At 40.0% G+C, this 20,981-nt stretch overlaps 2 protein-coding genes and 1 long non-coding RNA gene across 5 annotated transcripts in view; 2 read left to right on the forward strand and 1 right to left on the reverse strand.

The window, feature by feature from the left end:
- Positions 1–2,389, forward strand: part of rnasekb (ribonuclease, RNase K b) — a 17,062-nt gene extending 14,673 nt beyond the window's left edge. The window contains exon 4 of the transcript XR_003986390.1: positions 2,232–2,389. The gene's annotated coding sequence lies outside the window, so the exon portion shown is untranslated. The remainder of the gene's footprint in view (positions 1–2,231) is intronic.
- LOC115593929 (uncharacterized) overlaps positions 1–17,683 on the forward strand; it is a 25,972-nt gene extending 8,289 nt beyond the window's left edge. The window contains exons 6-11 of one of the 2 annotated variants that reach the window (XM_030437631.1): positions 193–246; positions 602–627; positions 864–884; positions 982–1,410; positions 15,332–15,556; positions 16,925–17,683. In XM_030437631.1, the coding sequence (XP_030293491.1) occupies positions 193–246; positions 602–627; positions 864–884; positions 982–1,410; positions 15,332–15,556; positions 16,925–17,182 (1,013 nt within the window). In that variant the 3' untranslated portion in view covers positions 17,183–17,683. Of the gene's footprint in view, positions 1–192; positions 247–601; positions 628–863; positions 885–981; positions 1,411–1,752; positions 2,089–15,331; positions 15,557–16,924 lie in introns of those variants that run through there. The other variant, XM_030437632.1, reaches the window with a different exon arrangement.
- LOC115593935 (uncharacterized) lies at positions 12,050–20,226 on the reverse strand. Of its 2 annotated transcripts, none has more exons than XR_003986391.1 (3): positions 19,907–20,221; positions 16,997–17,074; positions 12,050–12,425 (listed from the first exon to the last, which is right to left on the reverse strand). It is a non-coding gene; the product is annotated as an uncharacterized LOC115593935 (long non-coding RNA). The 2 variants fall into 2 exon arrangements; XR_003986392.1 differs by lacking the exon at positions 12,050–12,425 and adding an exon at positions 16,702–16,791 and having other exon boundaries at positions 19,907–20,226.
- Between the last annotated feature and the right edge of the window lie 755 nt (positions 20,227–20,981).

Raw genomic sequence — 20,981 nt, forward strand, 5'->3', positions numbered from 1 at the left:
TTTTAGTTTTTTAATACCCATTTCTGACAGGAAAATCGAATGACCAAAAGATACACGGACCTACTACCAACACTGTAGTGAAACTAAGCTTTCCTGTTTGTTTATTTTAGTGTCATTTCTACTGAACCTACTTTTGGTATAGTACCCAATCTGCGTTTGTCTTTTCATTTACAGTTTATGTTTTATTTTCAGGAAAGAAGAGGAAATGTGATCAAGTGGAGAAGAAGAAGAAAAAGCCTGCAGAAGGTACGAAGGTTTCACCAGCTGTAAGATCTGGTCCCCATCTCTTAACACTTGTTTGTTTAATAAAATTAGATATTTAACAATGGAAAACTCTGATTAATGTCAAGCAAGGTCTCACTTTTGTAGCTTTATCCATAATAACTACCAGTAATAAAAATATACTCAAGTTAATATCAGAGATCTGAGCTGAGGAACAATCAGACGACCAGCTCGTTAACAAACCAGTTTTCTGAATCAGCATGTGAGGTTGTAGAGTATTAAAGCTGATTTCAGCTGAGCTTTAACACTCTACAGCCTCACATGCTGATTCAGAACGTCACCCAGAAACACTGACTGATGTTTGCTTCTCCTTTTACAGGTCAAAAGAGCAGCCAGCCTGTCAAGGTAGGAGTTTTTAAATTAACCTGCTCAATTAATCCCCTTGCATGCACTCTTACACGTATATATAAAAGATGTAATATCTAAATATTTCAAACACACGATGCCTCTGACTGTGTAGCTGAAGACGAGGACTGATGAGAATGATGCAGGTGTAACATGTTTATGAAGAGAGAGTTCAGTATTCATGTTTGTTCCCACGTTACTGAGAACTGAGCATTAATGAAATGTTTGTTTTCCAGGAGACAAACGCTGATCGTTGGGTGAGTGGTTTTCTTTGAATTTTTCTTTCACTGCTCACAACCTGAATGTTTGTACTGATGTTACTTTGATGTTTCTGTCTCTTTTGTTTGTATGCAGAAGAAATCCATCCGTGAGCTGAAGTCCAGCAGTGCACTTCTTGACACTGATGGCATTGTTGGGAAAGTTGTTCAGAAATCTGGTGTGCGCAGTTATCGAACCAAAGAAAATGTTAAAAAGTATTTTTTTTATCTGGCAGTCGCTGATGAGACGGCCAGCATGAAATTGATGGTGTATGGAAAACCATTCTATAAACAAATCATGGAAAAAAAGACCTACATGTTCAGAAAGCTAACAAAAGACGAGAAAGGTTTTATTAAGCTTCGCGCACAGAGTAAATTCTCAAAGAAGAGAAAACCTGTTCAAGTTCCAGACAAGCTCGAGACGGAAGCTCGGGAGCTGATTTATCCCAAGTGTCCAGATTACTCCATTGCTGAAGCCAAACTGTCTGCTGACATCCGTGTGACTGTTAAAGGAACCATTACAAAGGTGAGTTAAAACCGGAGAACTCGGCATTCTCTCTGTTTCAGATCAGATTTTAGCCTCCAGCTGTGTCTGTCTGCAGTTTGCTGTTCCGCAGATTGTGCTCAGTGGCTTTGAATGAACAGAAAATACACAGATCAGCCTTTTTCTAATTTGAAGTGAAACTAAGACAAAGTTGTTGATTACATGATACTTGATCTTAAAGTCAGACTGGTGAAAACGTTCAGTGCAGCACTAATGGAGCCACATTTTTACCAAAGCAACTGTTTTTTTAATCTGTGAAAAACGGAATGACTATGAAGGTATTTTTAATCATCTCCTGAACCATGACTGTTGATCTGTACACAGGTTCAAAGTGGCAGCCAGAGTGAGAAAATTAAGATTGAAGGAATCGCAAAAGCCACAAAGAAGGAGACTCACCTGGACGCATTTTTCAGAAGCAGGATGCACAGGTGTGTCGTAGCTTCTCGACTTCTGGCAAAGGCTTTTGGCTTCAAACTGGAGGGTGATATAAAAGAAAAGCTCCTTGACATCATTCCAATGTCAGCAGACGCAGTAATACAAGGAGGTCAAATAAAAGAACTCACAGCCGCTCCAGTGAAATAATCTATGATGCTGATAATGTAACTGTGTGTGTTTCAGTGCAAAGTACTGTGACACTTCTTCTCTTTTCGCTTTTAATGTTTTTTTAAAATAAATGTGTTAATGTTTTTTTGTGTCGTTGTGTCACACATACGGGTGCAACATTTAAATTATGTTAATGAAAATGTCAGATACTTTATACTTAAACTTTTTATTATGTTCGTTTTTTAAGAAAACACGTCAAGGTGTCGACTCCAGAAACCTTCAGAAGAAACACAAATGTTAACGTGTGTTCAGGCTGTTTGTTATTAATGCTGCTGTGGATCAAACTGAAAGATGTTTAATGTTACAAACATTATGGTGGATGATCCTTTGCAATAAAGTGTGTGTGAATGTAAACAAAGAGATAATTGTCTTTATTTATAGAATTAAATAAATCGTTCTTTGTTTGAATGAAGGCTGGTGTGAAGTCTCCTGTTAGTTACATTTAAACAGTTTTTTGATTTTATGGCTCAACAGTTAACTAATTAATAAACTTTTTCATAATAAACACTGAATGTTTCACCAGGAAGCAGTTTTTGATGAGTGTAAAGTTCAGTCTGTGGAGTCTGACAGAGACGCTGAGTTGACAAATCATGTTTTTATATAAACTATCTGTAAAGTTCTCAAATAAATGTAGTGGAGTGGTGCGAGTGTCACGCTGAAGAACATGGAAATACTCAACTACTTCACAATTGTACTAAAGTGAATGTACTGATAAGAAGTACTGTTCACTTACATTTATAGTTAATAAACCCAGACTGGAAAAAACTTGGGATGTTGTTTAAAACCTCATTATTAAACAAACAATTGCTCAACTTGCTGCTGTCAAAGTCCAAATAAGCAGATAAATACTTGAATCAGTGAATATATAATAGTAGGAAATATGTAAACTTTTCAATGAAATAGAATACAAGAGGAAAATGATTAAGAAATGATGACATTGTTTTATTTATGTTTTTCACAGCAGAGACTTTATACTATATAATAAAATATTTATTATTAACATATTATTAAAAAGATTTTTTACATCACTCTTATTATGAAATTGTGACCTTTCTTTTAAATACCCATGTTTCACTCAGTCAACCATGTGATAACTACAGTGCCGTGCAGAAATTATTTTTATTACACATTAACTGCTGTGCATCAGTTTACATGAACACATATTGTGTTTATTATTTATCTTCTCATCTTGATTACGAGATACATTCTAGGACTCTGTTTTTCTATCTATCAGTCAGCTGTACATGTTTGTTAACTGTGGCAGTTTTTATATTTAGGTCCATATTATATTTGAATACTTGTTCATATGTGTATGTTTCCTGTGCTGCACTGATCAGATACTGATCCTGGTACTGTTGTTTTATTCTGTATAAACATAAAGAAAACGTTATGTTCTATCCTGCAGCTCTCCTCCTCAAAGTCAAAGTCAAACTTTTATTAGTTATAAATGAGTTTTATATAATTTTACACTGTTGTAAACAGGTGGTGTTGATGCCCTGCGTCTCTTTGTCCACCTGTGTTGAAAGTGAAACCACTTCTGTTGAGTTGGTTCAAACCGGATTTTAGGCGGGATGAAGTGGGCTGAACCATTGTTCACTGGAGGGGTGACCTGTGAGCCCTGAAACTGGATGTAATGATGATTAACCATCAAAGTTGGGAACAATCAAATCTATGGAGATTAAAACACTGTCGTCTTTTATATTTTTGAATGTATTGTTGATAAGCAGAGCAGCAGGCGGGTCAGTAACACATGATTTAAGTTGGTATGTGCCATGTTTCCTGTTCCTGCTGCTGAACGTCAGATAGGTTTCACAGGTCTGGGACGCAAACAAGCTGTTAAGGAAGTGAGTATGAATTATTAAAAAATACTATTTTAAGTATTAATTTAAGACGTGTTTCTTTTGAAAAATTAATGCATTGTGAAATAAAACCTTTAATACTTTGATGACCAAACTAATATTTGTGCTGAACATCAAACACTGTGTGAGGAGGATTTGTTTGTTCTTTGTTCTCCGGTTTGAATGATGGCTGATGCTAGCTCCCTGTTAGCTGTTAGCTGGACTACGATCGGATTAAAGGTTGAAGGAGCGGATGGTTTATTGTTAGCATCTCTTTTCTCGTCTGTACTCGTTCATGTGCAACAGTCACAGGTCTGCTAGTCGTCACTGGTGCTGATGTGTTTGTTGACTTTAAGCTCTCACAACAAGGCAAAAGATATAAAAAGTAATGAGGACATAATGAAGTATAATAAAAGCTAAACTGTAACTAGGGTTGGGACCACGTCTCGACGTAATCAACGACATGAATTCGTCGACATGAATAATGTTGTCCCAAACTACCAAGGGGGTTGGCAAATATCCGTAAGTGGTAAGACCCGCACAGGCTGAGAATATCAACTGTTGTAAGAGTGGTGTAGCCCCTTTCAGGAATAGCCCTGCTGGAAAAACCAACATATACCCGCATGATTTCCATAATGGTCTATGCTGGGTAGTGCTTGCATGAGCTGGTGAAGTTGCTGAAGAAGCTGGTCCACCAGCAAGGTGTCATTAATGATGCTGGGCCGAGCATCAGTGATATTGGTGAGGTGTCTACACAGAGCCCACAGAATATTAACAGCCTGTTCATCCTGCTGCCGTACGGAAGGAGATAGAGAAGCATTCGCTTTTGTACCAGAGATGAGTTGCCTCATCCTGCAGGCTTGTTCTTTTGGCATTGTTTTATTGTATTGTTCTATAATTTATAATGGTTCAGCACTTTGGCCTGTTGGATTGTATTTTTGGGGGGAATATTGTTATTGTGTCATTAATAATCTGTCATTTTTGAATTACTTTTACCGTTACCTTACCTAACCTTATATATTTTCGTAGCATACATGAAATAAAGGCAAATTGTAATATTTTCATGTGCTGTGACGTTTATTCTGCTTCCTGCTGTTGCTGTTGATGAGATGCTGGTGACCACCATCCCATCAACAGCTTCCCATTCTTGCCATCCTGTGCATGTGTGCTACATGCACCAAAACACATACCAGCACCAAAACACAACATATGCTGGTCTATGCTGGTTTTTCCAGCAGGGAGCGCAGTGCAAGGTGTGAGTGGGCAAGCAAGAGAGAGTAAGGGAGCGTACGGACAGTGAATGAATGGGAGAGGAAGAAGAAGCAAAAGGAGTAACAGTAGTAGTGATGGCAATAAAGTGTACAATATAGTCTGCAGTTTGGCTGTGAATAAAGGCGACAGCTCGTCAAGATACAGCAAAGCTGTCTAGTATTTTTTCTCGACCAGCTTAAAGCTCATGTTTGAAAGATGGTAAAACTGACGCGTTGGGTTTCCCAACTTGTCAGATACAGACGCTTGCAGATGGTGACCGACCCGACCTACAATCCTAAAGCGTCAGTATCTGACGAGTTGGGAAACCCAACGCGTCAGTTTTACCATCTTTCAAACAGGAGCTTTAAAGAAGAGCACCGGCCATTTTTAACTCATATCTGTGTTGATCGAGGTTACCGAGTGCTGTCATTAGGAAAAATAACGAGAACATTTGTCACAATATTTACCGAGTATCAGAACGGCAGCTAAAGTGAACCTATGGGGGCAGACATAACCGAAAGCGCACACAGTATTCCGTCCCTCCCACACACCGCGCTGATTCGCTAGCACAACGCCAATCAGAACGGCTATTCAGCTGGCACACAACCAATCAGAGAATCCAATGGCTCAGACGTCCGACGGCCCTCCTCCTCAGACTTCGCATGCTCAGTCGGATCCGACAACGTCCGCGCGGCTCCGAAAGCTTCCGACGCAGCTGAACACACCAAACATATTTGCTGCCGACCTCGTCCGAGCCTCTCCAAACGCTTCAGACGTCCAACGGTTGGGCCGGTGTGTTCCTGCCTTTAAGGATGTCTGCCCCCATAGGTTCCCTTTAGCTGCCGTCCTGATATCTGGTCAATATTGTGCAAAGAATTCACGTTATTTTTCCTACTGACAGCACTCTGTAACCTCCATCAACAGGGATATGAGTTAAAAATGGCCTACGTTCTCCTTTAACACATGGAAAGGGGTTCACCACGAAGATAAACATAAGCTTGTGCTTCCCGACCACGGTCTGGAGGTGAACAGGAATAGTGTAACACAGGGGTGTCAAACTCATTTTAGGTCAGGGGCCACATACAGCCAAATTTAATCTCTCTAAAATCATGGCACAACTTCAAATTTTCCCCTTTATTTTAGTGCAAAAAAGTAGTACATTCTGTAAATGCTCATCTTTAAGGAACAATCTTTTTAAAAAAACATTTTTAACAACCTAACATTTTTAAGAAGAATTTGTGCAATTTCAACAATATAATGCCTCAGTTTATCATTTACTCATGTGAATTAGCACTTACAGGTCACAGTGTATCTACAAAGGCACAACATATTTAGTCACACGTATCTGGAATTGACCAATAAAGTATTTTACTTTATGATCAAACAACTTGTCAAGATCTAGAACTTATTTTAAATTTGCTCTCATTTCCACATCTGTGTAATCCAAACGTACAAAAGTGGGTGGGAACTATTAAAGAAGGTTGAGTTATCCCAATGCCTTGTACATACAGTTTATACGACAATACTATATCTAATATAACTATATCAGTTGTGGCAATGCATGAGCAACTGGGTCCCACCAAACCAAACTCTTTGCTGCTGACTGACATGATATTGCACAATGTTCTAGGGATGTGAATCTTTGGGTGTCTCACGATTCGATTCGTTTCCGATTCTTAGGGTCACGATTCGATTCAGAATCGATTCTCGATTCAACTGATTCTCGATTCAAAAATTGATACAATGCATAGTGTGTTAGGGGAAATTATGGCATCAAAACAATACAGTGTATAAGATAGTGTGATTTATAAATAAACTGATTCCAATGATGTAAGCGAATAACCTCTGTCTGTGTGTGTGTGTGTGTGTGTGTATTCCTCAAATATCTCTGCAGATCAGCATCAGACTGACCTGAGAGTTTCAACATGGCTGCTGCGTGGTTCAAGGGTGTGCTATTTTGCATTTGTTTGGACTGCAATGATAGCGTTAATAAATTATTTCATAAATGCTTTACAAATTCCACGAGCATTGTCCACCGGAGCCACCACAGTCACGTGCGCACCAGAGCCAATCACTGCAGAGCCCACCACGACCCCCCACCTTAAGAAACAAGCAGATTTATACCTGCTGCGGCGCGAGCTGGACTGGGATTTTGCCGGTGGTGCGGTCCCGTTCTGTTCTGTGCATCTAAACTGACTGTTGTGGATTAATGAGACTAAAAGAGTCCGGATCGAGTCTGTTCGGGTCTGAGGAGATCTGGAGACGCGCGGACAACAAAGTGGAATCAGAATCTGTGGATGTTCGTGTGTAGCTAGCTGCTAGCCGCTAGCTGCTATCCGCTAGCTACATTGCCCACCTCCCGATCGAGGCGATGGACCGGAATCACCGGCACGTCCAAAACCGGGCCTAGGGTAAATAATGTCCGCCACGCTTTTTCACGAACATTGCCGTCACGTTTGCTTTGTGTCTGGTGCAGGAAGAAACGGTAAAAACGGGCTTTTGTCACGAAAGTGTCCAAGCAGCAAGTTTGGTTGTTGAGGAACAGGAAGTTGTGGGAGGGACGTAAGCAGATGAATGACAGACAGTGATACTGAGAGTTGAGAGATTTGTGACATTTATCGTGTTTGGAGTGTGTAGTTAGTTTAGTGTGTAGTGGAGTCGGTTTTTTGTTTAATGAGTCAAAACAATTAGGAGACTGCTGAATGAGCATTGCCTGCATTTGAATGTAAATAGTTACATGTAACTTTGTACATTTTTAAAATGTATTCACATATAATATAAACAACAATTTATATATGCATTATAAGTAATAAAAAATGGTTTGTAAACATATTTGTGGTTTTCACAGTAAAAAAATCTAACTTTTTCTACTCGGATTTTATGTTTTTTTGTGATTTTAGGTCCATTGTGTTAATACAGTATGTCAAAATAAAAAAATAACTCTGAAAATAATGACACCAAGTAAATAGTTTTTAATAGTCAAAAACAGCAAATTATACCCTGGAATATCGGATTTCACAACAAACCTAAATATCCCTGACGTCCCACCTTCAAACACAGCCTCATTTGGCCATCCATGAAAAAGCTACTTGACCTCCCACTTTTTTATAGAAATACATTTTTCTTACGGGCACTGCACTTACACAAAAGCAAACTTAAGGCAAAAGGTGACATCTATCTATGGTCACATTATGCTATATAAGAAATGAGAACTTGTCTCATGAAATGCGCAACAGCACAACTTTAATAGCGCAATCTGGTGCAGAATGAAAAAAGCAAGCACTTAAAGAGTGTGTTTTCACTAGATGAATATGGATTTTGAAAAAGTTGCTGTCTCTCTGCTTGGAAGGAAGGTGCTGGCTACACTGAGTGTGGATGTTTTGACCTGCACCTTCTATTTGTGCACTTCTGTTTGACATTGTGCCTGCAGTGCATGGCTGCCCTTGTTTGCATAGTTAATAGCCGCTTTTATACTGGGCAGCAAGCCGCCAATTTGACCATCCTTTTTTGCAGCTCGGTCCGCGGATTTAGACAGAAGCCGGTAAATTGGGGGTCTGTCCTGGTCCGCCAATTTGCCACCTCGGAGGCATCCAACTCCATTCCGATCTAAATCCGAGACGTCATTATGCCGGCCTCTGCGTGAGGTGGGCGGAGGTGTGGATGACCGGCACTGTTGTGCGACCCACAGCCGGGGAGTTTTAAAACCAGGAAACAGCTGATCACAGCAGTCAGTCCATCACTTCACCCGCGGACATTAAGATGGATCAAGTGGACAGCCGCTGAGATCCAGGAGATGCTAGCGTCTCCTCGGTCTCTGAAGCTGTCTTCACTGTTAGCTTGTTGTTGTGTCGGCAAGCTAGGAACGGTCGCTACTTTCAAATTAAAAGCCCCCTGCTAAGAACTCAGTTTTAAATTCCAATGGGGTGCAATGTAAAGCTCTTATTTTGAAGACAAATTCGTTGTCTTTCTTTCCCCAAGCTTGCTACACTGTGTACGGAAGCCTGTGGGGGCGCACTGAGAGACGGGGGAACGTTAATAAAAAAATCGATTTTTAAGTTTATGAATCGATTCAGAATTGTGGATGATTAGAATCACGATTCTTATGTGAATTGATTTTTTCCCCCACCCCTACAATGTTCAGAGTATATTTCCACAGCAAGCATTCATTTTCACAGAACTCTTCAGGCTGCAAAAGTGTCCGAAGCAGCATTTTACATTAAGTAGGGTAACTCACTGTTTAATTTGCTCCTGAAACTTGGCATCTTTTAGCCTTCACACGTGCATCAATATCAGGCGTCATATCCTGAGTAGCAGCCAATTTCAGGATGTCATTTAAGTGCATGTGTGTGAGCCTTGAGCGCAGCTTAGTTACAGAGAAAACTTGTTCATAATGATAGGTAGTCCCAAACATGGACAAAACTTTAGCAGCAAGGGCTGTCAGTTTGGGGTAACCTGGCAGGAGAAACTGATAAAATGTGCGCAAGCTCGCCAAGGCAAATTTGTCCTTTAAATCTGAATCACACTGCAAGTCAATTATTTCAAGTTGGATGTTGACTGGCGGATCAGAGGCGTCGACTGTGAATGGCAAGCAAAAAACTGTGAAATCTGTCTTAAGATAGACAAAAATCTGAAACCGTTGCTCAAACTCCTGCAGTAGTCACGTGATCTTATCTTTGTACCGAGTCATGTCAACATTAACTCTGGGCGCTCAGACATCTTTTAAACCGGGAAAATGAGCAGGGACACCACCTGAAATTTGTGTCTCCCACAAAGTCAGCTTCAACTTGAACGCGCTTATGCTGTCATAATACTGTGTGACAACTTTTTTGCGGCCTTGCAGTGTTTTGTTCAGATTATTCAAGTGCTCTGTAATATCCACGTAATATCCCAATCATTGATGGCGCGCCATCTGTAGCCAGGCTGACAGCACGGGCCCAGTCCACTCCGACCCTGTCCAGCGCTCCGACGAAAGAGTTGAACATGTCATCTGCTGTTGTGGTATCTGTCATAGGCACCAACTCCAGGTACTCCTCGGTGACAGTCAAAGTCTTATCAATGAATGAATATGGCGAGTTGGGCAACATCTGTAATGTCCGTGCTCTCATCAATTGCAACCAGAAATGCAACAAACGACTTGGCTTTGTGCTTCAGCTGGCTGTCCAAATCTGCCCAAAGATCCAAAATCTATCTGCCACGGTGTTTCTCCTCAGTCTAATGTTAGCAAAAGCCTGCCGCTTCTCAGAGCACACGACCTCGGCCGCCTTCAGCATGCATGTTTTCACGGACTCACCCTCACAGAACGGCTTTGATGATGTTGCTATTTCACTAGCAATAAGGTAGCTAGCCTTCACTGCTGCATCACTGATATCTCGGCTATGGGTAAAAACAGACTGCTGTTTCTTCAGACCCGCTAACAATTCATTTATCTTCTCTCTTCTCAGTTGTCCTTGCAAGCTGGTATATTTTTTGGCATGATGAGTCTCATAGTGGCGTCGAATGTTATATTTTTCAGTACTAACTTGCTGTGAACAGACCAAACACACAGGTTTCCCATTCACCTCCGTGAATAAATAGAAAAAGGTTAATTTTTCGTGGAAAACTCTGCACTCTGTGTCCACTTTTCTCTTTTTCGACAAAGCCATTTTGGGTAATGAGGGTGCGACAGAGGGTAAAGTTGACACCAAACGAGCACGTATGAACAGAGACGGGCCTTTCGTAGAACCAGCTCCAGCATGAACAGCGACTCCCAGTGGACACATTTGAAATAGCAGTTACTTTTATTGAAAAATTGCAGACTTTTCTGTTATTTTTACACTTTGCAAAATCATCTCGCGGGCTTAATTAAACCCTGCCGTAAGATTGACACCCCTGGTAACACAACCCTTCGCTAGCCCCATTAAACGCCCATTAATTTGGGATTTTTTTGAAATCCCATAACTTTATATAACATGTATCCTGTGCCAACATGTACTTTCTAAATTTTCTACATAAACAAAACAAGGCATAACAGGCTCAACTACTATTTTTAGCATGTCCGGTTGTAGGGAAGCCAACACTGACATAATTATGCCTGCGTCTTTCAGTCGCACAGTAGGCAAATAACCGTATTACAATCTGTCTTGCTGAAAAAAACAGCATCTATGCTGGTTAGTGCTGGTTTAGCTGGTGGACCAGCTTCATTATGCTGGTCCACCAGCATGATGAAGCTCAAGGTCCCATTAACTATGCTGGCCTACCAGCATAGTCTTGCTGGTGAAGTTGCTGATGAAGCTGGTCACAAGCATCCTATGCTGGTTTTTCCAGCAGGGTGAAGAGCCGACATTTAAAGTATGTTGAGCAAACTTACCAGAACAAAATGCTTCTGTGAGGTTTCTGATCGTTTATGTTGGAACGCAGATTTTTCTGCATTTTATTTCATTTTGAATGATCTGCAGTGTTTAAGTGTTTAAATATAGAAATGTTTAGGCCAAAGAGCATGAGATTATGTGTCCTGAGATTTGCTGTTCAATTCCCTATTTTACATAGGCTAGACATACATAGTTAAGGTTTTGATTTTTGTTAGATACTACATCTGACATCAGAATGCATTATTTTGCACAATTGCTCTAAGTGCCATGTTAAAGAAATGTTCAATAAATATTGAAACGTTAACAAGAAATGTGTTGATATCCATATTGTGTGAATAGTTACATTGATCAAGTAATGTGAAATAATCCTTAACTGAAAAATGAATTGTTAATCGAAAAATTAATCGTTAGAAAAATATTTTTTTAGGGCAGCTCTAACTGTAACTTCTAACCAAATACATTTACTCAATTACTTCACTTCAGGACACATTTAAGGGCAGAGCAACGTGTAGCATGTGTAGCATGTGTGTACAGAAAATACAGCCGACTGTTAGCTGAGAATAACTCAAGACGACAACGATAATGTGATAACCTCCATCTTTAATTTGAGGGTGTTCACATCACATCAGAACAAACAGCAGGAACAGTCTCTCATGTTTCTGTTCTGTCATGTTTCTGTGTCACAGAGATGTCAGATACTTCAGAGAAAAAGTGGAAAGCAACTCTGACTAAAATCCTGGAGGAGCTGAAACCAAAACAATACAAAGAAACAATGGAACATTTGGACAAAATCCCCGGAAGCCAGAAGGGAAGCGGATCTAAAGCAACGATGGCCCAAAGAATCATTGAGTGCTACGGACATGACGAATCAATTTCTGCAATACATGATATCATGATGGAAGAGATACCGAGGAAGGATCCGAGGATGCAGGAACTGTTGGGCCCCTTTGTCGAAGAACTGAGGAGCAAAAATGAAAAAGGGGGAAATGGTGAGTTCATATAATAATAGTTTTTAAATACTGGACTTTTTAAATGTTTCATTTAAACATGAATGGAGGATGTATAAATACTCTAATGTCAAGATGTAAACCAATATCTCAACAATAAATACAAATACTGAACCCCAAATAAGTGATTAAGTATTCACCTTCAGGTTTTATTTAGCAGAGACACGTCTGGCTGCAGGAAACAGCTGTGAAGCTTTTAAACTGTTCACACTGTCAAAGTGAAGCATGGACACTGAGTGGACAGCAGGTGTCTCAGGAACTAAACTCACATTTAGTGTCAAATCTATTTTACAGGAAAGAAGAGAAAGTGTGATCCAGTGGAGAAGGAAGACAATCCTCCAGCAGGTAGGTTACCAGACAACACATCACTCAGAGAAGTGTTTCACTGCTGGCTCGTGCATGAAACTGGTTCGTCTCTGCAGCAGAAAGACACTAATATGTTTGAAAGTAGTGTGATGAACAGAGATAAAAGGCTGTGGTATCCCTTCTGCTCCAAAGACAGAAAACCTACAACAACCAGAATGCACTGCACCAGACCAAAATAAATAATATATTTCCACTGATGGATGGTGCTGCTTCGTTTTGCTCCGTAGTTGACTGGCTGCTAACAAACACCATTGAAGCTAAAACTCACTGAACAGGATTCAGAATCAGAATCAGAAATCCTTTAATGTCCCGCAGACGGGGAAATTTGTTTGTCGCAGCAGTGGAATATTATTGTGGTTAATATCAGCACCGCCTTGTTTTACAGTTTGATCAGAGATTTTTCAGCCTCTGTTTTCACAACACAGAAACAATATGACGTTGACTTCCAGGACACATTTTTCTCTACTGTATCTAAACAAAACACCAAAGTATGTTTCTGAAAATATTTTGGGCAGAAGTATGCAGTTTTTAGTCATATCATCTAGGTTTATAGTTTTTTCTGCACAACCTAGTTTAGACAGTTTGATCAGAGTTTGGTGAGACAGCCTGGCGGCTCTCTCTCTCTCCGTCTGACGGTACTCGTTGCATCAGTTGACCTGTAGGTTGTTACAACGGCCCTAAAATCCACCAGAGGATGTAAAACATGTCACTGGAAGGATTTAAAGAGATGAGAAATTTAGCATTGTTCAGTTGCATCTACTACCAACACTGGCTGAAAATCAGCTTTCCTGTTTGTTTATTTTAGTGTCATTTCTACTGAACCTACTTTTGTTGTAGTATCTAGTCTGTGTTTGTGTTTTCATTTACAGTTTATGTTTCATTTTCAGGGAAGAAGAATAAATGTGATCAAGCGGAGGAGGAAAATAAGCCTGCAGAAGGTACGAAGGTTTCACCAGCTGTAAGATCTGGTCCCAACATCTCTTTACACTTGTTTGTGTCATTTTTTAGATATTTAACAATAGAAAACTCTGATTAATGTCAAACAGGGTCTCACTTTTGTAGCTTTTATCCATAATTTCTACAAGGAAAAAAAAATTCAAGTTAATATCAGAGATCTGAGCTGAGGAACAATCAGACGACCAGCTCGTTAACAAACCAGTTTTCTGAATCAGCATGTGAGGTTGTAGAGTATTAAAGCTGATTTCAGTTGAGCTTTAACACTCTACAGCCTCACATGCTGATTCAGAACGTCACCCAGAAACACTGACTGATGTTTGCTTCTCCTTTTACAGGTCAAAAGAGCAGCCAGCTTGTCAAGGTAGGAGTTTTTAAATTAACCTGCTCAATTAATCCCCTTGCATGCACTCTTACACGCATATATAAAAGATGTAATATCTAAATATTTCAAACACACGATGCCTCTGACTGTGTAGCTGAAGACGAGGACTGATGAGAATGATGCAGGTGTAACATGTTTATGAAGAGAGAGTTCAGTATTCATGTTTGTTCCCACGTTATTGAGAACTGAGCATTAATGAAATGTTTGTTTTCCAGGAGACAAACGCTGATCGTTGGGTGAGTGGTTTTCTTTGAATTTTTCTTTCACTGCTCACAACCTGAATGTTTGTACTGATGTTTCTTTGATGTTTCTGTCTCTTGTTTGTATGCAGAAGAAATCCATCCGTGAGCTGAAGTCCAGCAGTGCACTTCTTGACACTGATGGCATTGTTGGGAAAGTTGTTCAGAAATCTGGTGTGCGCAGTTATCGAACCAAAGAAAATGTTAAAAAGTATTTTTTTTATCTGGCAGTCGCTGATGAGACGGCCAGCATGAAATTGATGGTGTATGGAAAACCATTCTATAAACAAATCATGGAAGAGAAGACCTACATGTTCAGGCAGCTAACCAAAGATGAGAACGTTTTTAAGTTTCGCTCACAGAGTAAATACTCAGAGACGAAACCTGTTCAAGTTCCAGACGAGCTTGAGACGGAAGCTCGGGAGCTGATTTATCCCAAGAGTCCAGAATACTCCATTGCTGAAGCCAAACTGTCTACTGACATCCGTGTGACTGTTACAGGAACCATTACAAAGGTGAGTTAAAACCGGAGAACTCGGCATTCTCTCTGTTTTAGATCAGATTTTAGCCTCCAGCTTCTGCCGAGGGAAATATCTGCCTCTTAACACTCCTCTATGTTCACCAGCTCGTCTCGTTATGTGTCTGTCTGTGGTTTGTTGTTCAGCAGATTGTGCTCAGTGGCTTTGAATGAACAGATGATACACAGATCAGCCTTTTTCTAATTTGAAGTGAAACTAAGACAAAGTTGTTGATTACATGATACTTGATCTTAAAGTCAGACTAGTGAAAACACTCAGTGCAGCACTAATGGAGCCACATTTTTAACAAAGAAACAGTTTTTTCTAATCTGTGAAAAACTTGGTGGTCTTTTTATTCCATTGTTGTTTGAATCACGTGCTGTTGGTTTGTTCAGATTGATCCCATCGAACCAGCTACAGGGAAGACAAAACAGAAGACGACGCAGCGTTTCCAGATAAAAGACGACACCGACTCCATCAGCATCTGCATGTGGGGTGAAGACACCAGGCAGTGCAAAGGATTATCAGTGGGTGATGTCATCCAGGCTACCAACATGAAGACCAACCGGTACTATGGCACAATCTCGCTGAACTCAACTGGATTCACCAAAATTCAGAAGGTAGCTGCAGTGATCTGCTGCTGTTTGTGGTTTATGTGGGAGGAATGAGGCACATCTGCATGTGGTGCTGGAAAAAACTAAAACATTAAAGCTACAAACAGCCTCGAACACACGTAGCTGTCCTCAGGCTGGGTTTCTTATCAAACACGTACATTTGGGGTGGATTAGAATTAAAGTGAAACTCTTACCAAAATGTGACCTAGGGTCTTTTTGTGAATGTACCCAAGTCAAAATTTAGCTTAAAAGCATAATTACGACGAAAACGCCACTTTATTCACCTTATTTTTTATTTTTTATTTTTTTCAATGGGAGTTCTAGGGGCAACTTTATATTATCATCAAAATCTCTATTTTTAAAACACTAAGAAGGCTCGACACAACATGAAACTTGTGTACACAGTTTACTAAAAAGAAGGTTTTTGAACAACTCACGTTAGCAGTAGCTTGTTCCGCTCGCCGCCGTCCTGCCAGTGGAGAAGTGTCGATCTCAGAATGTGACGTAACCTGGAGGACAGTTAAGGTGGAACGCTCCTAAAGCTTAGTTCCATATAAATGCAGGATAATTTGTTTTGTTGTTAGCGAAATGTGCCGTATATTTTCCTGCTTTTTTGTCCTTTGCCAATCACACTATGAAGACCCCAGGTTGCATTTTGGCGAGAGTTTCACTTCAACATTGTGTATTTAAGTTGCAACAATGTCCTGTTTCATAGTGAAACATCATTATTCAGCACACAGCCAACACAAAAGTTGAATAACTTTATATTGTTTAAGTGTTTACAATGAGCAAACCCAACGTGAAGCTCATCAAACTAATACTCCACGAGGTAACTGGCAACAAAATGGCCGACTTCCTGTTTGGTGAGAGTGGCAGTAAGAGGCTTTTTGTCAATCTAAATGTGAGGCGCTTTAGAATTTTGTATATCTGGTAGAAATGTACCGTTGTGGTTACTACAGTAAATGTTTATTTATTTATTTTTTTTGGGGGGGGGGGGGGGTTTGCTCATAATCAGATATTTTAATTTGCAACGCTTTTGACACGTATGTTGTTTTGGGTTTTTTGAGTATCCTAAGTCCGTAAAATGTGTGTAAAGGAAGAAAACAAGATGTTCCTCACCCAGCCAAACTTTCTAAATGACGATAAAGGTGACCCTGCGATGAGCCGGCGACTCATCCAGGCTGAACCCTGCCTTCGCCCAGAGAGATAACTGGGATTGGCTCCAGTAACATCCGCGTCCCCTAGTAAAAGGGGTCGAAGTGATCACATCCCCGCGACCCTCACGGATAAGCGGTTGATAATGAGATGAGATGAGAGAAGAGACTGTAAAGGTATTCTTAATCATCCCCTAAATCATGACTGTTCTTTACACAGGTTCAAAGTGGCAGCCAGAGTGAGAGAATTGAAATTGAAGGAATCGCAAAAGCCACAAAGAAGGAGACTCACCTGGACGCATTTTTCAGAGACGAGATGCACAGGTGTGTTGTGGCTTCTCCACTTCTGGCAAAGGCTTTTGGCTTCAAACTGGAGGGTGATATAAAAGAAAAGCTCCTTGACATCATTCCAATGTCAGCAGACGCAGTAATACAAGGAGGTCAAATAAAAGAACTCACAGCCGCTCCAGTGAAATAATTAATGATGCTGATAATGTAACTGTTTGTGTTTCAGTGCAAAGTACTGTGACACATCTTCTGTTGTCTTCTCTTCTTGTTTTTACTGTTTTGAAAGTGCATTAATGTTTTTTTTTGTGTCGTTTCACATGAATGTTAACGAAATGTCTGTGCAGATTTATGTTAAAGTACTTTTACATGTAAAACGTGTCTTTATCGACCTTCATGAGACTGAAAACAGTTTTTAACTAAAGTGAAGCAACAAGTGAAGGTTGTTGTTAAATCTACAGAAACGTGTGGTTGTAGCAACCAGTTCAAACACATTTGTTCAATTAACACTCAGAAACAAAAAGCATTTAAAACTTTCACATCTCGTCCTGTGATAAGAACTTTTGTACGGATCTTTGTCGCCCCCTAGTGTTGATAGTTTTTTATAAATAATGTTCTTTTTCTTTGTTTTTGTAAATGACTAGTGCAGTGCCTGTAGGAAATATGTATTCCTGTAGAAAAGTGGGAGGTTAAGTACAGGGTTTCTGCAGGCTTGAACAAGTCAAATTTAAGACTTTTTAAAACCACTTTCAACAAAATTTAAGACCTACACGAACTACGAAAAAGCAAGGAAAAATAAAGTCCCCAAATCACTTTAAAAAATAACAATTTATTGCTATTAACAGAGCAACTCAAGCAATTAAGAGAGGAGTGAGTGTGTCAGAGTTATTAAAGTTCTAAAACTTCATTAGTTTTTATTTTAATTTTTTTTTTCAGTTTGCTTTTTATTTCAGTTTAGTTTGAATTAATTTAACAAGTGATTAAGTAGCTTTAGTTTATATCTGGGAATTTAATTTATTAACTATAGTAACCCTTTTTCTTTATATATTTATTTATTTATTTTGTACAGATACACCAGGACACACACACACACACACACACACACACACACAAAAACTACACACACACACGGTGTTCAAAATCCATTTCAACGTCCGAGTTGAGATGAAGAAGCTTTGAATGTTGCTTGACTACGAGAGTTCGGGTCGAGCAGAACTGGACGAACTTAGACCGGTAACTGGTGACAAAGGCATACAGAAGTGTGTGATAGCATGACTTCACTGGAGACTTTTAGAAGCTAACCAGAGTTTTTCCGATTTATGTGTAACACCAGTGCTTTCACACCGAGTGTGCCCAATTTGAGGTTCTCTTGCAGAGCGTGCACTGCGCTTCAGATTCATTATTAAGTACGGTCTTTTAACCAGCTGAATTGTAGCTGTAGTTGTAGCAGATTCCGCAGTCAAAGTCTTTCCGGAACTGGTGAAGTGTGCGGCGATAAATTCCGACCGGGCTGTTGGCAAAATGCCACTTAAGTTCCTGATCCTTCAGACAGAAGTACAACACACGGAGCTGACTGTGAATCTCACCAACACATTTCCCCGAATTAAAAAAACAAAAAAGGCGACAACGGAAGCGGTAAATGAACATACATATTTTAGACCTTTTTTTGACAAACCTTATTTTGACATACTGTATTAACACAATGGACCTAAAATCCCTTTTTGGTTGCTTTCGTGACAAAAGCCCTTTTTTTCCGTTTCTTCCTGCACCAGACACAAAGCCAACGTGACGGCGATGTTCGCGAAAAAGCGCGGCCGACATTATTTACCCTAGGTCCGGTTTTGGACGTGCCGGTGCGTCCGGTCCGTTGACTTGGGAGGTGGGCCGTGTAGCTAACGGCTAGCAGCTAGCTACACACGAACATCCACAGATTCCGATTCCACTTTGTTGTCCGCGACAGAGATTCCTTGCTTTTATAGAGAGACAATGTTCCCTTCAGTTCAATTTTCTGCGTTGTGTGTCTTGGGTTTTTTGTGCTTGTGGTTTGTTGAACTGATTTTAATAAGAGATTTTTTTTCTGCTTAAACAATACACAGTGCACATTAAAGTGACTTTATTTGGATTAAAACATTGTTGGTTTATATCTTTTGGGGGGAACTATTGTCACGTTGCTTTTGATGGGTGTGTATGTGTTTAAGTTTGTTTGTAGTTGTCATTTTTTTATATCTACATGATGAATATTAAATATAATTCTTTAAAATGACATTTTCTTTTGTCCATCTGTCATCATAAGAGAGCGAGTCGTTCTCTTCACTGTGACTGTTCTGTGTGAAATAAAGTGAAAGAAAAGAGACGAGCCACATCAACATGCTGCTGCCTGCGTACATGTGAATGCATCAGTAAAAAATAATTCAGTAATATAAATTAAATATATAAAGAGCCGAGTGTGGCTCCTTTGTAGTGTGTACAATAAAAAAAAAACACTTCTCTATTTTTAATGAAGTACTTTTAACAGTGTATTTTTACAGTACGGTACAGAAGACAGTCTGCTCTCATAATGACTTCACAATAACTGAAACTGAACTGTGATTCATTGATCTGTTGCCTTGTGGTGAGCTAAGTGGGCAAAACCATGCTGCAAACATGTCGGTGAGATGTTTCAAGTTGGAGTCTGTTACCCGTCCTCCAACCCGGAAGATGACTAAATCGTCCCGCCATAAAAAGAAAAACACTCCTGAGGACAGAGAGGAACAAAAGATCTGCAAAGAAAGTGACGGTAAGTGTTTTTTAAAGACTTTGCATACGTTTTTATCTGGTCAATCCACCAGTGTTTCTTCACTCTGTCAGATTTCTGTGTTTAATTTGTGTTGCAGATGTCATTAAAGGCTTTAGAGACCAGGTGGAAAACAGCACTGACCTCCATTCTGGAGCAACTGACCGAGTCAGAGTTCAAGAAGATGATGTTCGATCTGGACAAAATCCCCCAGGGTGTGAAGAGCGGTAAGGTGAGAGAGGAGATCCCTCAGATCATCATCCAGTACTTCGGGACTGAAGGGTCAATCACTGTGGTGGAAAAAGAAATGAAGCAGATACCGAGGATGGACGCTGCAGTCCAGGACAAGCTGCGTCCATTTGTGGACAAACTGAAGAAACAGCAGCAGAAAAAAAAAGGTGAGTGTGTTTCATCAGGGCCAGAAACTTCACGATCAAAGTGCAGACTGGTTTTATTTACACTCGACATGTCGACACTTTCTGTTGGAGCCAATTTTGACGTGTGAATATGTTACAGGGTTTCTTCAGGTTTGAACAAGTGAAATTTAAGAACTAAATTTAGTACGAAAAAGTATGGAAAAATGCAGTCCCAGAATTACTTTCAAAATAACCAAATTTATTGCCATTCACAGAACTCAAAATAATGAAGAATGGAGTGAGTGAGTGAGTGTGTGTCAGTGTTATTATAGTTTCATTAGTTTTCATTTCATTTTGCTTATTATATTTCATTAGTTTTATCTTAATTTATTATTTTTTTTAATTTCAGTTTAGTTTTAATTAGTTTAACAAGTGATTTATCTGGGAACTTAATGAATTGTAGTTAACTATAATAACCCTCGTGTGTGTGAGACAAGTTCCACTCAGTTTATTCAACAGTGGAAGACGAGAGGCTGCAGGAAAGCAAAGGACAGGACGGGCTGTCACATGCCGCTCCTCACATCAAACTGGAGCAGAGAGGGGCACAAGTTTTTACAAGCAAATCTGTTGCCAAAATGTTTTGCAATGGTGTTCAAAATCCTAAGCCCCTCCCCTTTCAACATCGAGCCAAAGATGGTTTGAATGTCACTTGGCTGCGAGACAGCAGAGGCGGTGCAAAGTTCTGGTCGAGCAGAACTGGCTGACCTTGGACTGGGAACTGGGGACAAAGGCGTACAGAGGTGTGTGACAGTGTGACTTCGCTGGAGACTTTTAGGAGCTAACTGGTGTTTTTACGATTTTGT

Source organism: Sparus aurata, chromosome 13, assembly GCF_900880675.1.
Source record: "Sparus aurata chromosome 13, fSpaAur1.1, whole genome shotgun sequence".
Lineage (NCBI taxonomy): Eukaryota > Metazoa > Chordata > Actinopteri > Spariformes > Sparidae > Sparus > Sparus aurata.